The sequence below is a fragment of the Pleurodeles waltl genome, chromosome 8 (genome assembly GCF_031143425.1).
Source record: "Pleurodeles waltl isolate 20211129_DDA chromosome 8, aPleWal1.hap1.20221129, whole genome shotgun sequence".
NCBI classification, from domain to species: domain Eukaryota; kingdom Metazoa; phylum Chordata; class Amphibia; order Caudata; family Salamandridae; genus Pleurodeles; species Pleurodeles waltl.
The window spans coordinates 1,537,566,705-1,537,584,321 of NC_090447.1; the positions used below are offsets into that span (position 1 = coordinate 1,537,566,705).

General features: G+C 46.9%; 1 protein-coding gene across 1 annotated transcript in view; it reads left to right on the forward strand.

The window, feature by feature from the left end:
• The window catches only part of NHLH2 (nescient helix-loop-helix 2), a 74,372-nt gene extending 57,157 nt beyond the window's left edge, over positions 1-17,215 (forward strand). The window contains exon 2 of the mRNA XM_069202977.1: positions 9,943-17,215. Within this exon, the coding sequence (XP_069059078.1) occupies positions 9,947-10,318 (372 nt within the window). The 5' untranslated portion in view covers positions 9,943-9,946 and the 3' untranslated portion in view covers positions 10,319-17,215. The remainder of the gene's footprint in view (positions 1-9,942) is intronic.
• Positions 17,216-17,617: the final 402 nt, after the last annotated feature.

The window sequence follows — 17,617 nt, forward strand, 5'->3', positions numbered from 1 at the left end:
CAACAGGCTGGTCAAGGCCATCATCATTTGTTTGGGACAAAACTGCCCCTATCCCATGTTCAGAGGCATCAGTCTGCACAATGAACTGCTTAGAATAATCTGGAGCTTTTAGAACTGGTGCTGAGCACATTGCCTGTTTCAGGGTGTCAAAGGCCTGTTGGCATTCCACAGTCCAGTTCACTTTCTTGGGCATTCTCTTGGAGGTGAGTTCAGTGAGGGCTGTCACAATGGATCCATATCCCTTCACAAACCTCCTGTAATACCCAGTCAAGCCAAGGAATGCCCTGACTTGAGTCTGGGTTTTTGGAGCTACCCAGTCCAGAATAGTCTGGATCTTGGGTGGGAGTGGCTGAACTTGGCCTCCACCTACAAGGTGTCCCAAGTAAACCACAGTTCCCTGCCCTATCTGGCATTTGGATGCCTTGATAGAGAGGCCTGCAGATTGCAGAGCCTTCAAAACCTTCTTCAGGTGGACCAGGTGATCCTGCCAGGTGGAGCTAAAGACAGCAATATCATCAAGATAAGCTGTGCTAAAGGACTCCAAGCCAGCAAGGACTTGATTCACCAACCTTTGGAAGGTGGCAGGGGCATTCTTTAAACCAAAGGGCATAACAGTAAACTGATAATGCCCATCAGGTGTGGAGAATGCTGTTTTCTCTTTTGCTCCAGGTGCCATTTTTATTTGCCAGTACCCTGCTGTCAAGTCAAAGGTACTTAAGAATTTGGCAGCACCTAATTTATCTATGAGCTCATCAGCTCTTGGAATTGGATGAGCATCTGTCTTGGTGACAGAATTGAGCCCTCTGTAGTCCACACAAAACCTCATCTCTTTCTTTCCATCTTTGGTGTGAGGTTTGGGGACTAAGACCACTGGGCTAGCCCAGGGGCTGTCAGAGCGCTCAATTACTCCCAATTCCAGCATCTTGTGGACTTCCACCTTGATGCTTTCCTTAACATGGTCAGACTGTCTAAAGATTTTGTTTTTGACAGGCATGCTGTCTCCTGTGTCCACATCATGGGTACACAGGTGTGTCTGACCAGGGGTTAAGGAGAAGAGTTCAGGAAACTGTTGTAGGACTCTCCTACAATCAGCTTGCTGTTGGCCAGAGAGGGTGTCTGAGTAGATCACTCCATCTACTGTGCCATCTTTTGGGTCTGATGACAGAAGATCAGGGAGAGGTTCACTCTCTGCCTCCTGATCCTCATCTGTTACCATCAACAGATTCACATCAGCCCTGTCATGGAAGAGCTTAAGGCGGTTCACATGGATCACCCTCTTGGGGCTCCTGCTTGTGCCCAGGTCCACCAGGTAGGTGACCTGACTCTTCCTTTCTAGCACTGGGTAAGGGCCACTCCATTTGTCCTGGAGTGCCCTGGGAGCCACAGGCTCCAGAACCCAGACTTTCTGCCCTGGTTGGAACTCAACCAGTGCAGCCTTTTGGTCATACCAAAACTTCTGGAGCTGTTGGCTGGCCTCAAGGTTTTTGGTTGCCTTTTCCATGTACTCTGCCATTCTAGAGCGAAGGCCAAGTACATAGTCCACTATGTCCTGTTTAGGCTCATGGAGAGGTCTCTCCCAGCCTTCTTTAACAAGGGCAAGTGGTCCCCTTACAGGATGACCAAACAGAAGTTCAAAGGGTGAGAATCCTACTCCCTTCTGTGGCACCTCTCTGTAAGCGAAAAGCAGACATGGCAAGAGGACATCCCATCTCCTTTTGAGTTTTTCTGGGAGCCCCATGATCATGCCTTTTAATGTCTTGTTGAATCTCTCAACCAAGCCATTAGTTTGTGGATGGTATGGTGTAGTGAATTTATAAGTCACTCCACACTCATTCCACATGTGCTTTAGGTATGCTGACATGAAGTTGGTACCTCTGTCAGACACCACCTCCTTAGGGAAACCCACTCTGGTAAAGATACCAATGAGGGCCTTGGCTACTGCAGGGGCAGTAGTCGACCTAAGGGGAATAGCTTCAGGATACCTGGTAGCATGATCCACTACTACCAGGATATACATATTTCCTGAGGCTGTGGGAGGTTCTAGTGGACCAACTATGTCCACACCCACTCTTTCAAAGGGAACCCCCACCACTGGAAGTGGAATGAGGGGGGCCTTTGGATGCCCACCTGTCTTACCACTGGCTTGACAGGTGGGGCAGGAGAGGCAAAACTCCTTAACCATGTTGGACATATTGGGCCAGTAGAAGTGGTTGACTAACCTCTCCCACGTCTTGGTTTGTCCCAAATGTCCAGCAAGGGGAATGTCATGGGCCAATGTTAGGATGAACTTCCTGAACAGCTGAGGCACTACCACTCTCCTAGTGGCACCAGGTTTGGGGTCTCTGGCCTCAGTGTACAGGAGTCCATCTTCCCAATAGACCCTATGTGTTCCATTTTTCTTGCCTTTGGACTCTTCAGCAGCTTGCTGCCTAAGGCCTTCAAGAGAGGGACAGGTTTCTTGTCCCTTACACAGCTCCTCCCTTGAGGGTCCCCTTGGGCTTAAGAGCTCAACCTGGTAAGGTTCAAGCTCCAAAGGCTCAGTTCCCTCAGAGGGCAGAACTTCTTCCTGAGAAGAGAGGTTCCCTTTCTTTTGCTGTGTTGCAGTTGGTTCCCCAACTGACTTTCCTGTTCTCTTGGTAGGCTGGGCCATTCTTCCAGACTCCAGCTCTACTTGTTCACCCTGTGCCTTGCATTGTGCTCTTGTTTTCACACACACCAGTTCAGGGATACCCAGCATTGCTGCATGGGTTTTTAGTTCTACCTCAGCCCATGCTGAGGACTCCAGGTCATTTCCAAGCAGACAGTCCACTGGGATATTTGAGGAGACCACCACCTGTTTCAGGCCATTGACCCCTCCCCATTCTAAAGTAACCATTGCCATGGGATGTACTTTTCTCTGATTGTCAGCGTTGGTGACTGTGTAAGTTTTTCCAGTCAGGTATTGGCCAGGGGAAACCAGTTTCTCTGTCACCATGGTGACACTGGCACCTGTATCCCTCAGGCCCTCTATTCTAGTCCCATTAATTAAGAGTTGCTGTCTGTATTTTTGCATGTTAGGCGGCCAGACAGCTAGTGTGGCTAAATCCACCCCACCCTCAGAAACTAGAGTAGCTTCAGTGTGGACCCTGATTTGCTCTGGGCACACTGTTGATCCCACTTGGAGACTAGCCATACCAGTGTTACCTGGATGGGAGTTTGGAGTGGAACCTTTCTTGGGACAGGCCTTGTCTCCAGTTTGGTGTCCATGCTGTTTACAGCTATGACACCAGGCCTTTTTGGGATCAAAGTTTTTACCCTTGTACCCATTGTTTTGTGAAGAGGCTCTGGGCCCACCCTCCTGTGCAGGTTTTTGGGGGCCTGTAGAAGACTCTTTACTATTTTTAGTTTTGGTTGTCTCATCACCCTTCCCCTGGGGAGTCTTTGTGACCCCTTTCTTTTGGTCACCCCCTGTTGAAGTCTTGGACACCCTTGTCTTGACCCAATGGTCCGCCTTCTTTCCCAATTCTTGGGGAGAAATTGGTCCTAGGTCTACCAGATGCTGATGCAGTTTATCATTGAAACAATTACTTAACAGGTGTTCTTTCACAAATAAATTGTACAGCCCATCATAATTACTTACACCACTGCCTTGAATCCAACCATCTAGTGTTTTCACTGAGTAGTCAACAAAGTCAACCCAGGTCTGGCTCGAGGATTTTTGAGCCCCCCTGAACCTAATCCTGTACTCCTCAGTGGAGAATCCAAAGCCCTCAATCAGGGTACCCTTCATGAGGTCATAAGATTCTGCATCTTTTCCAGAGAGTGTGAGGAGTCTATCCCTACACTTTCCAGTGAACATTTCCCAAAGGAGAGCACCCCAGTGAGATCTGTTCACTTTTCTGGTTACACAAGCCCTCTCAAAAGCTGTGAACCATTTGGTGATGTCATCACCATCTTCATATTTTGTCACAATCCCTTTGGGGATTTTTAACATGTCAGGAGAATCTCTGACCCTCTTTATATTGCTGCCACCATTGATGGGTCCTAGGCCCATCTCTTGTCTTTCCCTTTCTATGGCTAGGAGCTGTCTCTCTAAAGCCAATCTTCTGGCCATCCTGGCTAACAGGAGGTCATCTTCACTGAGAGCGTCCTCAGTGATTTCAGAAATGTGGGACCCTCCTGTGAGGGACTCACTATTTCTGACTAACACAGTTGGAGACGGGACTTGAGGGGTCCTGTTCTCCCTATTTAGGACTGGAGGAGGGACATTGGCCTCCAAGTCACTAATTTCTTCCTCTGTGATGTCATCATCAGAGGGGTTGGCTTTTTCAAACTCTGCCAACAGCTCCTGGAGCTGAATTTTGGTAGGTCTGGAGCCAATGGTTATTTTCTTTATATTACAGAGAGACCTTAGCTCCCTCATCTTAAGATGGAGGTAAGGTGTGGTGTCGAGTTCCACCACCTGCATCTCTGTATCAGACATTATTCTGCTAAGAGTTGGGATACTTTTTTAAGAATCTAAAACTGTTTCTAGAATCTAATTTCAAACTTTTAACAAACTTTTAAACTCTAAAAGACAATGCTAAACAGGGACTTAACACACAAGGCCCTAGCAGGACTTTTAAGAATTTTGAAAAATTTCAAATTGCAAAAATGAATTTCTAATGACAATTTTGGAATTTGTCGTGTGATCAGGTATTGGCTGAGTAGTCCAGCAAATGCAAAGTCTTGTACCCCACCGCTGATCCACCAATGTAGGAAGTTGGCTCTGTATGCACTATTTCAAAGTAAGGAATAGTATGCACAGAGTCCAAGGGTTCCCCTTAGAGGTAAGATAGTGGCAAAAAGAGATAATACTAATGCTCTATTTTGTGGTAGTGTGGTCGAGCAGTAGGCTTATCCAAGGAGTAGTGTTAAGCATTTGTTGTACATACACATAGACAATAAATGAGGTACACACACTCAGAGACAAATCCAGCCAATAGGTTTTGTTATAGAAAAATATCTTTTCTTAGTTTATTTTAAGAACCACAGGTTCAAATTCTACATGTAATATCTCATTTGAAAGGTATTGCAGGTAAGTACTTTAGGAACTTCAAATCATAAAAATTGCATGTATACTTTTCAAGTTATTGACAAATAGCTGTTTTAAAAGTGGACACAGTGCAATTTTCACAGTTCCTAGGGGAGGTAAGTTTTGGTTAGTTTTACCAGGTAAGTAAGACACTTACAGGGTTCAGTTCTTGGTCCAAGGTAGCCCACCGTTGGGGGTTCAGAGCAACCCCAAAGTCACCACACCAGCAGCTCAGGGCCGGTCAGGTGCAGAGTTCAAAGTGGTGCCCAAAACACATAGGCTAGAATGGAGAGAAGGGGGTGCCCTGGTTCCGGTCTGCTTGCAGGTAAGTACCCGCGTCTTCGGAGGGCAGACCAGGGGGGTTTTGTAGGGCACCGGGGGGGACACAAGCCCACACAGAAATTTCACCCTCAGCGGCGCGGGGGCGGCCGGGTGCAGTGTAGAAACAGGCGTCGGGTTCGCAATGTTAGTCTATGAGAGATCTCGGGATCTCTTCAGCGCTGCAGGCAGGCAAGGGGGGGATTCCTCGGGGAAACCTCCACTTGGGCAAGGGAGAGGGACTCCTGGGGGTCACTTCTCCAGTGAAAGTCCGGTCCTTCAGGTCCTGGGGGCTGCGGGTGCAGGGTCTCTCCCAGGCGTCGGGACTTTAGGTTCAAAGAGTCGCGGTCAGGGGAAGCCTCGGGATTCCCTCTGCAGGCGGCGCTGTGGGGGCTCAGGGGGGACAGGTTTTGGTACTCACAGTATCAGAGTAGTCCTGGGGTCCCTCCTGAGGTGTCGGATCTCCACCAGCCAAGTCGGGGTCGCCGGGTGCAGTGTTGCAAGTCTCACGCTTCTTGCGGGGAGCTTGCAGGGTTCTTTCAAAGCTGCTGGAAACAAAGTTGCAGCCTTTCTTGGAGCAGGTCCGCTGTCCTCGGGAGTTTCTTGTCTTTTCGAAGCAGGGGCAGTCCTCAGAGGATGTCGAGGTCGCTGGTCCCTTTGGAAGGCGTCGCTGGAGCAGGATCTTTGGAAGGCAGGAGACAGGCCGGTGAGTTTCTGGAGCCAAGGCAGTTGTCGTCTTCTGGTCTTCCGCTGCAGGGGTTTTCAGCTAGGCAGTCCTTCTTCTTGTAGTTGCAGGAATCTAATTTTCTAGGGTTCAGGGTAGCCCTTAAATACTAAATTTAAGGGCGTGTTTAGGTCTGGGGGGTTAGTAGCCAATGGCTACTAGCCCTGAGGGTGGGTACACCCTCTTTGTGCCTCCTCCCAAGGGGAGGGGGTCACAATCCTAACCCTATTGGGGGAATCCTCCATCTGCAAGATGGAGGATTTCTAAAAGTCAGAGTCACCTCAGCTCAGGACACCTTAGGGGCTGTCCTGACTGGCCAGTGACTCCTCCTTGTTGCTTTCTTTGTTCCCTCCAGCCTTGCCGCCAAAAGTGGGGGCCGTGGCCGGAGGGGGCGGGCAACTCCACTAAGCTGGAGTGCCCTGCTGGGCTGTGACAAAGGGGTGAGCCTTTGAGGCTCACCGCCAGGTGTCACAGCTCCTGCCTGGGGGAGGTGTTAGCATCTCCACCCAGTGCAGGCTTTGTTACTGGCCTCAGAGTGACAAAGGCACTCTCCCCATGGGGCCAGCAACATGTCTCTGGTGTGGCAGGCTGCTGGAACTAGTCAGCCTACACAGACAGTCGGTTAAGTTTCAGGGGGCACCTCTAAGGTGCCCTCTGGGGTGTATTTTACAATAAAATGTACACTGGCATCAGTGTGCATTTATTGTGCTGAGAAGTTTGATACCAAACTTCCCAGTTTTCAGTGTAGCCATTATGGTGCTGTGGAGTTCGTGTTTGACAGACTCCCAGACCATATACTCTTATGGCTACCCTGCACTTACAATGTCTAAGGTTTTGTTTAGACACTGTAGGGGTACCATGCTCATGCACTGGTACCCTCACCTATGGTATAGTGCACCCTGCCTTAGGGCTGTAAGGCCTGCTAGAGGGGTGTCTTACCTATACTGCATAGGCAGTGAGAGGCTGGCATGGCACCCTGAGGGGAGTGCCATGTCGACTTACTCGTTTTGTCCTCACTAGCACACACAAGCTGGCAAGCAGTGTGTCTGTGCTGAGTGAGAGGTCTCCAGGGTGGCATAAGGCATGCTGCAGCCCTTAGAGACCTTCCTTGGCATCAGGGCCCTTGGTACTAGAAGTACCAGTTACAAGGGACTTATCTGGATGCCAGGGTCTGCCAATTGTGGATACAAAAGTACAGGTTAGGGAAAGAACACTGGTGCTGGGGCCTGGTTAGCAGGCCTCAGCACACTTTCAATTGTAAACATAGCATCAGCAAAGGCAAAAAGTCAGGGGGCAACCATGCCAAGGAGGCATTTCCTTACACCCCTGTACTGACGATGTTGAGGTGGCGGTTTTCTGATGGAGGGGGGAGTCCCCTTCAGTATACGTGTTGATACACGTGTGTTTCATGTAATGTGGGAAACAGCTCATATATTCAACACAAGGTAAAAAAATAAATATTTTACATGTATGTCAATGCACGGGTCTGGAGCCAATGTGAAGGGACCATCCTACTTGTAAAGGTGCCATGGGATGCTCGCCTTCAGGTCCAGAGAGAACGGGGTTGTTGTCCTTAATGGTCAAGTGTCAGCATCAATGACAGGAGTCCTCCAGGCATGTTCTCGTGAAAAAGGTAAGAGGAAAAGTGGGAAAGGTAGGTTTTCACCCCCTTTTCTGTACAATCCACCAACTCAGATGTGGAGGTATCCCCGCCACAGTCGGCTTGGCAAGAAAGCACATCCAGGTCTGCTTGGTAGAAACAGTGGCTGAGGTCCTGCTGCCAGCTGCTGTTTCCTATTTCGCCGCTGACACAGTTTAGAATTCCTGGCGGAGTCAGCAGGACTGCGACAGTCTATCAGCTATCGTCCCACAAGCATCTAAATAAGGCGAGCCAAGCCGGTTCTGGTAAACCTGAGGCAGTACCAAAATCCAATGCCACGCTAGGGGTGGCGTTAGCAGGGTGCACAAGGAGAAATGCTTTCATTTCTCCTCATTTTGCGCTCGTTATTCTGCAGCACACGTAGAAAGAGAAAATCGGCATTTAAGATTGTTTTTGTGCAGGAAGGTGCTCCTTCCTGCACAAAAACAATCTCCCCCTCAACGCACGTATCCTTGCACAATGGTGCAAGGGTTGCTGCGTTGGTGCACGGCAGCAAATTCAGCCCCAGCGCAGGGGGGAACACAGTGGATGCGCCGTATTCTGTTAAATACGGTGCATCCCTGCATTGTGAAAATGATGGTGCGCTACCCTGCCAAATTTGGCGCAGCGACTCGCACTGTCATTTTCCCTTAAAACTGGCCCTGAAAGTGCCATATATTGTGGTTGTTTGTTATTTTTAAATAACGGCATCGAAGAAAAACTACAGACTTCGCAAACTACAAACAATGTATTAATAAACTGCACTATTCAGATTTCGTCTGGCATACCTGAGTTTAAAATTAGACAAATATCTGATAGATTACAAAGGTGCTCTTTAAGTAATTAACGTGGCATGGTGTATATATATATATATATATATAAACCAGCTTTTTGACAACCGTGTACGTTTTGTTTATAAGGAAGTAAAATTATCTCAAAGGTCACATGCATGTGAAAGATCGAGATGTCAAAAACCCTATCGCACGGGAAATGCTGCGCCTTTCAACACCATGCCATTTCAAGACACTATGGGCCACATGTACAAAGCTTTTTTTCAGTCGCAAATGGGACGATTCACAGAATCGGCCTGTTTGCAACTGAAAAAATGTTTTTGGGGATGTACAAAGCCCAAATTGAGATTCTCTAACTTGTTACAGAATCGCAGCGTAAGTCGGTACCCTGTTGCGTGTTGAGGGTGTCCCTTCCTAATAACGAATGGGAAATGTATGAATGTTTTGTGACTAAAATGCAGTCGTAAAACATTCGCAGTTTACTACCAATTTCAAATTGGTGATAACACATTTGCAATTTGGAAGGGGTCCCCAAGAGACCCCCTTGCCTTTGAGAATGGTTGGGAAAATATTTTTTAAGAGCAGGCAATGGTCCCACGGAAACATTAACGTTTCATTTTTTTCCTTTTAAACGCAGCCCGCTTTCCTCTAAGGTAAACGGGCCCCATTGAAAAAAAAAAAAGAATGCTCCAGTAAAAGCAATCAGAGGGATGGTGGTGTGCTGACCCTAGCAGGCCACCATCCCTCTGATTTCTGCGGTTCCCAAAGGGTTGCAAAGCGAGGCTTACCTCATGAATACTATTGAGGTTGGTCTATTTGCGACCCGCTGGGAATTGCAAATGAAACGCAAACGAGCTTCATACATTTGAAATTGCGATTTCCTAATAGCGATTTGTATGAAATCGCAATTAGGTAAATGCAATTTCAAATCTTAGCACATGGAATCCTATATGTTTCTGCCTCCTATTGGTCTTTGCTATTGATTGGTTCAAACACTTTCAGTTCACTAGCAGCTGCCAAACGTTGGCTCTGACAACTTTGTGAGGTTAGTTTTTTTAAACTTTGCAATCCTCATAAAGTTGGTGAAAAAATATCGTATTAAAACATTTTTTTCTATTGGATCTTTGCCAAATTGTGTAAACTTGGAAAACTCACAACTATACAAAGGTGCAAAGTTCATCAACCGCGTAAAAGTTGCCCTGTTGACTTTTAATTTCCCACTTTCTTATAAGAAGTGCAATATGTTTTTTCTAAATTAGGCATTAGAATGACCAAACTATTCCACCAGTGTTTCCAGACACAAATTGACGGGGTGTCAAATTTAGTGTTGAAATGCAGTTTAGTGCAACTAAGAAAATGTATGTAACATGTAATGCATGTTTTATTCTCCTCTAATGCATGTTTATTTCCCCTGCAGGAAAATGATGCTTAGCCCGGACCAAGGAAACTCCGACGACCCGTCGGCCCAGTCGGACACTGAGTCCATGGTGAGCGACCTGAAGGTGGGCTGCATGTCTGACCTGGAGCCCATGGAGGGGGACGGCAAGGGCCGCTCCATGCACCCTCAGCAGCTGAGCCGTGAGGAGAAGCGTCGACGGCGGCGCGCCACGGCCAAGTACCGATCAGCCCACGCCACCCGCGAACGCATCAGGGTGGAGGCTTTCAATGTGGCCTTTGCAGAACTGAGGAAGCTGCTACCTACTCTCCCACCCGACAAGAAGCTGTCCAAAATCGAGATCCTACGTCTGGCCATCTGCTACATCTCCTACCTGAACCACGTGCTGGATGTCTAGGGAGCATGTGGACACTGTGGGCGGGGCAGAGCACCGCATGGGCGGGAACTGAGCGTAGCAGGAGGCAGGACTGACGAATCAGAGCACAGCCGGGGCAGGAACTGAGCGTAGCAGGAGGCAGGACTGACGAATCAGAGCACCGCCGGGGCGCAACTCAGCATGGCAGGAGGAAGAACTGACGAATCAGAGCACAGCCAGGGTGGGAACTCAGCGTTGCAGGAGGAAGAACTGACGAATCAGAGCACAGCCAGGGCGGGAACTCAGCATGGAAAGAGGCAGGACTGACGAATCAGAGTAACGCGGGGGAGAGTGAGAAACAGACCTCTGCGTGTTCCGCACCTGGGTGATTTGTGATGGCTTCGTAACAACATTCCATTTCCTTCTAAGGAAGACATTTCTAGAATATGCAGCCAAGGCAGTCCTACTGAGCCATGAAAACTGCTGTAGCTGAATTCATCACAGCTGTTGTTGTGCTCTAGAGGGGTAATAGCTGTGTACTCCCCAAAATTAGTTAGCGGCATTTTTGGGGTACATCACTGGCACAACTTTCTGCAGGTGTGTCAGACATTATTGTGATGTCACAGCCGGGTAGTAAATATGTTGCAAAACATGTGATGACCTGTGACTGGGCTAGCGAAACCCTCCCTGGCTGCTGATCACAAAAGCCTTTTAATGCATTTAATTTATTATAATTTATTGCAATTTATAACTCTATTCCAAATGACAGCACCTTCACAAATGTTCACAGGAAGAGGGGACACTCTTGGAGGGTAAGGTGTGTGTGCTTATAAAAGAGTGAGCGCGAGGAGTGCTCACCTTTTTCATAGGGAAAGAACCTGCCTGCCAGACTGACACAGTTTCTCATTGTGGAAAGCAGGCATTTGGAAGGCTCCAGCACCCTGAGGCCTCTTTAGTAGCATATTGGCACTACACAAATCTCACAATCAAAGGTAATGAGAAATAGCACCACTGCCCCATTAGTCAGCTTCTGGTGAAAAACACAAGTTTGAAAATTCGATAGTGTCCCTTCAGCCTTTCTGCTTTCCTTGCCTGGAAAAGGGTGGATCTACCTGTGGAAAAGGGAGGAAGAGGAGTGACTAGAAGGTACAAAGAGGTCCCCACCAAATATTTCTGTCAATAAGATCTCCCTTCTTAATTCTCTTCATGTGCCTCAGTGTAAATAGGTACTATGATAGCAGTTGTCAAGGTGTATCGCTGCCTCCATGTGCCTCAGCGTAAGTCGGTACCCTGTCCGTATTTGCTTGGTTTGGCCTACCTCGATGTGCCTCCTTTTAGAGCTCTGGCCTCTGTATCCCTTTGAGGCCAAAGGTTTGTACTGTATGAGTTGAATTAGGCTGTACTGTTCTAAATCAATAGGAATTGCAGACCTGCCAACTTCAATACATTCTTTACCATGTGAGAGGAGGGGGCAGGGCATTAGGAGGGTGGGCTATTGGGCCCAGCACACTTGTTAGGCACTTCTCCCTCCAAAAAGCAAAAGCTTGCCACCGATGTCTTAGAGTATTTCACACCCCTTAAAGTACTCCGGGTACGCAAAGGCACCAACACTACATGGAAACCTACTGGATGGAGGGGTTTTGAGCCCACCTCTTTATCCACTGTGTGATGTTGGCTATTCTCCGGGTGACCATGTGAAGGGAGCCAATATCGTGTGACACTGTGGCACCCTGTGTGTTGCTAGGTCTTGGATTGGTTTAGGTTTGGACAAGGTGCCTATACTCCCTCCACACCAGGCTATAGGCCCAGAGTCCCTCTATCAAAGCCTTCAGGCATGGAGGGGAACAGCAGGAGGTGGATCAATGGGAACGGACACTGGTAGATTTCCCACTGGACCCTTGTGTCTGCAGCTGTGGGATGAGGGTATATCACTGACTGTTCTGTCACGTTGTGAACTTTGTTAACTTACCAAAATCCTGTCAGGAGAATTATAATTTCACACACCCTTGTTGGTCACCCTGCCAGAGGCTCACTCTCTATTAGCTACGCCCCTCCCCCAGTCTAACCAAACTTACGGAGCAAGTGATGTTTGAACCTTTGCAATGAGAACAATGTACATCTAGGTTTCCTACTAAACTGTGGAGTCCAAACCTGACAGGTACAGGTGGTAAGGACATGTCTGATAGGAAGGTAAAGAATATTTTGCACATGTGACATTCCAGATACAATAAAAACACTAATATTTATTAAAATAGTCCACAATTATGAAATGTATACTGTGAAATGAATTAACCCAGGAGGACTGAAGCAGGTGTAGAAAGACTTATGTCCTTTTCATGAGCCCTGCGTGTTTAGTAAATTATTGGTCTTGGTTCTAAAGAGCGATAATTAAGTAAAATAAAGAGCAGCACCAGGCCAGATGGACGGGAAAGGAGAACTATCCTTTTTGATGCAACATTGCATGAAGCTCTTCACCAGATCGACAAATAAACAAATGACCAGTTGTCATAGTTCCAAATGAGAAGAGCTCACCCTTGCTGCTCCACTCCTTATCCCTCCCCCACTCAATACTTCTCAATTTAAACATAGTTTCAGAAAACTATGATGGGGATTTAAAACATAACTTCCTCAAACGGTGACCTTGTAGACATCCCAGTTCTTGCATTCAGAAGAATGAAGAATTCTGCAAAAGGATAGAAGGAGGGACGGCAGAAACTATGTTATCAGACCACGGGTGGGTCTGTTTTTGGCACCGTGCTCCACCCTATGTACCCATCTCCACCCTACTCTTGGGGCACCTCATGCTCTCTTCTGACTTATGGCCTGATTTAGTTTGGTGAATGTGGTTACTTCGTCACAAACGTGACAGATATCCCATCTGCCGTTTCACAATTTCTTCAGGATATAATGGAATCGTAATAGATACCCGTCCCATTTGTGATGGGGTAACCCCATCGCCAAACTCTAACTCAGACCCTTAGTCCTCTCCGCATCCTTCCCACTCTGTTGGCTTGGTCTCTTTGCCTGGCAATCCCTCATGTCCTGGCCATCATTAGGGGGGTCACTAAAGAGTCTGTCCTCTCTGTCTACGCAACTTCTCTTTGGAGCTATTGCTAAAATCTACGTGACAATTCCGAACACTTATTTACGTCTGATACTTCTCAATCACTTCACAGCAAGAGTCCTAGCACTGCCCACCTTTCTGCTTAGTCTCATACTCCCCGGCCATTGTTTAATCTTCTCCCTAATACTTTCCACTACTCACCCCTACCCCCATTACCTTAGTGTCATAGTTGAGCCTTCACTTTCTTGACGTCCCTAACTCAGGTCCGCCCTGCACCTTCTTTGATCGGGTTTCCGATATCACAGATGCCCTGCTCCTATTTCCTGCCACCACACTCCTGTTTCTCACCCGTGTCCTCTGGGATCTGAATACTGCTTCTCAGTAGGGCAGACATGTTTGAGGACTTTCTTAATTCAGTTACCATGACTTTCTTCTTCAAAGAAGTGGGGCCTTGTAAGTATGTTTGCAAATATGGAAATATGAGCCCTGAGTTGGACTAACAAGTTCTCTCTTTAACCAAAGCTTGTTTTTCAGCCCTCTTTGCTCACAAGTTTTCTTACCGGCTCAAACTGAGAGCTCTTCAAATTAGCTGACCTCGTGTGTGGTGTTTATATTCTTTCATAATGGTGCAAGAAGGTTGACTCGGGCCCAGCAAAAGAGCCAATTGGATCTCCTGAAAACTTGGTTGACGTGATACTCAGATATAGCAGGTTTCCAAACATACACCAGGAAACATTTGTGATTTTCTGAAAGTTGGAAATCTGTCCCCATGCAAAGTTATAGAAACAAATCTCAGAAAATGAAGCACAGTGTCCCGGCATCATAGACTGAGGAGGCACCATACTCATATCCATAGACAGCACCCCACTGGTGGTTGGCCATGCTTGAATTCATGTGGACCACTGGTAATTACTCTTGGATCATTCCATTCCATTGTTTTGTATCCTCACATGTCATTACAGTCACAGTTACAGTCACCCCAAGTGTCCCCTCCTCATGAACTCTCACTAGCTTTCGTTTCAGCCTCAGATTACTCCTTCCATGGCCAGGGTCTGCAGGGTACCTTCTTGAGATAGTCACCATCATGTGTGCATTAGTTGTTTCATTGGCTCTGTTCTACCTAATACTTTTGGAAACAGGTCTGATTTGTAAAACTCCTCCCCAGATAGTCAGAAATGTACCTTTGCAGGCTCATGCCTAGGATTTGTGAAAATTTCCAGCAGGCCTGAGTTCACAAGGAATTCCAAGAGCACTAGTGGGAAGTGCAGAGGGTCCCAGAGTCCCAGGAGCACCTACATCCTGAGACGTCAGACCAAGAGCAACTACTGTTTTACCTATTTGTTTTTTGGTTTCTGCATATGTTTCCCTGTGAAGAACTCCCTTATCTTGAATCCCACATGGTTGTGTTTCCCCTTTGCCTACAATGGATACAGTCATACTCCTGCCACTGACAGTGGTATATATCCAACCATACACAGGGTAAGACTGAGCCTGCCAAAGGTCTATGAAAACCAACATATTCACACGTTTGTGGGTATTCACCTACTTTTGCAGGTGCCCTGGGACACTCTATCAGAAGGTTTACCCAAAGATGTAATCCCAGCACACTTGCAGGATTGTTAGTGTGAGTAAACAATCCCAGGTCCACTTTACATTTTGTGGCTCAGTAACCTCATTCACACACCCTTACAGCACTGTCCTTAGCACAAACATCCTACCAACTTACCTTAAAGGATAGATTATTATTTTTACTTGCACAATATATAAACATATACACTTACAAGTCCCAGAACAAAAGATCAGGACATCTGTTAGCTTGTGGCAGCTTTTTAGAAGGAGCTATACAAGGGCCCGCACAGAGACGTCATAAAGTACCAGCCAATCTCTGCTCCAGGCTAGGGGTTGAAAGATTATAGTCTAATCTGTTTACTCACTGGACCAATGGCAGAAAGATGACCCTCTCTCTCAGACATGAGTGGGTGTACACACACACAGGGACAGTTATTATGTACCGACAGATATGACCTCTTTTTTGGCAGTGAGATCCGGACAGCACAGGGGCACTTAGCACAATTCAAGGGTGGGGAGATGTATAAACTAATGGTTAGTAGATGACTTGTGATGGTTGCCATGCAAAGCCCAGTGCACAGTAGCTGTTGCAGAGTAACGGGCGCACAGTCGCTGGCCCCTGTGAGCAGCTGGTGCACAAAGGCCAATGCAGATTTAGGTTTCAGGCAAATTCATAATTTTGTATCAGCAATTCCTGCCCCAAAAGCTGGGAGGTCCTCAGATATTAGCCTTACAACCTGGACTCCCCAAGAGGATCAAACCAAGTCAATGTCTTATTTCTTCTTACTGTTGGGTGGCTTGCATTGAAGCCAGTGTCGGCCAGGTTGTGTCTTTTGTCAGGCGTTTACAGTTCATACAGTGGTGTGTGTTGTCAAAATTTTAGTGTCAGTTTGTTGGAAGTCTTCTAAGTGCGGTGTTTGTATTTTTTCCTGGTTGTTTGAGTTTTTTGTGCCTCTCTTTTTTGCACTTACATATGAGGGGATCTAAGGTTTTAAAGGAACCCCCATCTATTTTCTCGTTACTGAGAATATTTTATAAATATAAATATATCTATATATTCCGCCGTTTGTTCTTAACTGTTTTGTTTTCTGTCAAATCTTAGCACTTAGAGTGTTTCTTTTGATAAACCTGAATCCTCTTTCTCGCAATTTCATGTGCCCGAGAAAGACGAGATAGAAACCGTTAGAAGGGGGAGGGACTTCCACGAATGTTGAGGAAGGGGCAGGCACCGCCTTCCCATGTGAAAATGTGTGATCGGGAAAAAGACACGCAGGGCGTGGTTCACAGAGGGCCTCCACACTTGTGGCAGAGGCACTGCAGTGTTGTTGGGGGTCCGGAGCTCGTGGCGCGATGTCCACAATGGGTAAACTAAGAGCCTCATTACGAGGCTGGTGGTCACAAGACCACCAACCTTGCGGTGGCAGTCGGACCGCTGTGGCTGTGGCTGTCTGACTGCAACATCACAAGTTTGGCGGTTAGACCACCAACGGATCGCCATCTTCGCCAGGATCCATGATCCCGATAGGGTGGTGGCAGTCTTGGCTGTAATCAGCCAAGGAGGCCCTGAACTCAGGGTCACCCTGCTTATTGCACCCATGTTCTTCACTAGCTTTTTCATAGTAGTTTCCTCACCAGAGTAAGGCTGGTGGAGAACAAATGCGGGGGGTGGCTCCCAGTGGTGCTGGGCGGCCCCCTCTGTGCTACTTAGAGCCGAGTGCAATCCTGTAGTACTGTTCCCACCACTCAGACCAGCGGGAATGCTCTATTTCAAAGTTTCAAGTCATCCTCCCCATGAGTTTGGCAGTCCCGCATTGGGAACAACAAACTTGTAAAGAGCCCCATAAGTACGGTGGTCCCGCCATGAATGCGGGACCCCTGTCATGACTGCGGGTCCTCTGCCGCAAATGCGGAGGCCCTTTGTGAATCAGCCACACAGTGTTTTTCAGAAAAGAAGGCAATGCCTGGAACCACCTCCCTTTGTGACCTTTGTGACAACCAAAAAAATTGTGACTGCTTTTATCTTTAAATAGAAATATATATATATTCGTAAACTGAAATGTCTCTTGTTCTCTGCTGTGAGACTCCTGAACAAGGAGTTAGATTTTAGAGGACAAACCTACAAAAACAGAAAACGTAAAAAATAAGACGTCTGCTATCCAAAGAATCTAGTCTCTTTCAGGGTAACTTGTCTTTCTTGCTTTCTATGATGCAATATTTTGTAGTGAAAAATAGCGATAACTTGGTTTCTATTTGAGGCGTTTTTCATATATCTCATAGGTTGTAACCCTGTTTTTTCGATATAAATAAAGATGTAAAATGAACTGGTCTCATGTGGTGCTTTAAATAATTGATGAAGAAGCAGGTTTTCATTTTTCACACCTCTACCTCACTTGTGGGAGCTTTTAAAGCATCCCATTTTAGCTGACGTTCCCACATTCCATTCCTGCCCTCTCTGTATATGTGGAAATTCTGTGTTCCTTGTATCCCTGTATTAGCTAATTAAAGACATGTGATCTGTGCTCAGTGCTAATTGCTGAGATCAAATATTACATATTACTCTCTGAGAACTAAGAAAGTTCTTCTACTGGCTTTTCATAAAGGAATACTTGCCTTAATATGTCTCATATTTCTTTTTCCACACCTACTACAAAAAATACCAAAGGTTAAAGTGATGTTATAGGTAGAAATTGTAATAATATTTCATTCAA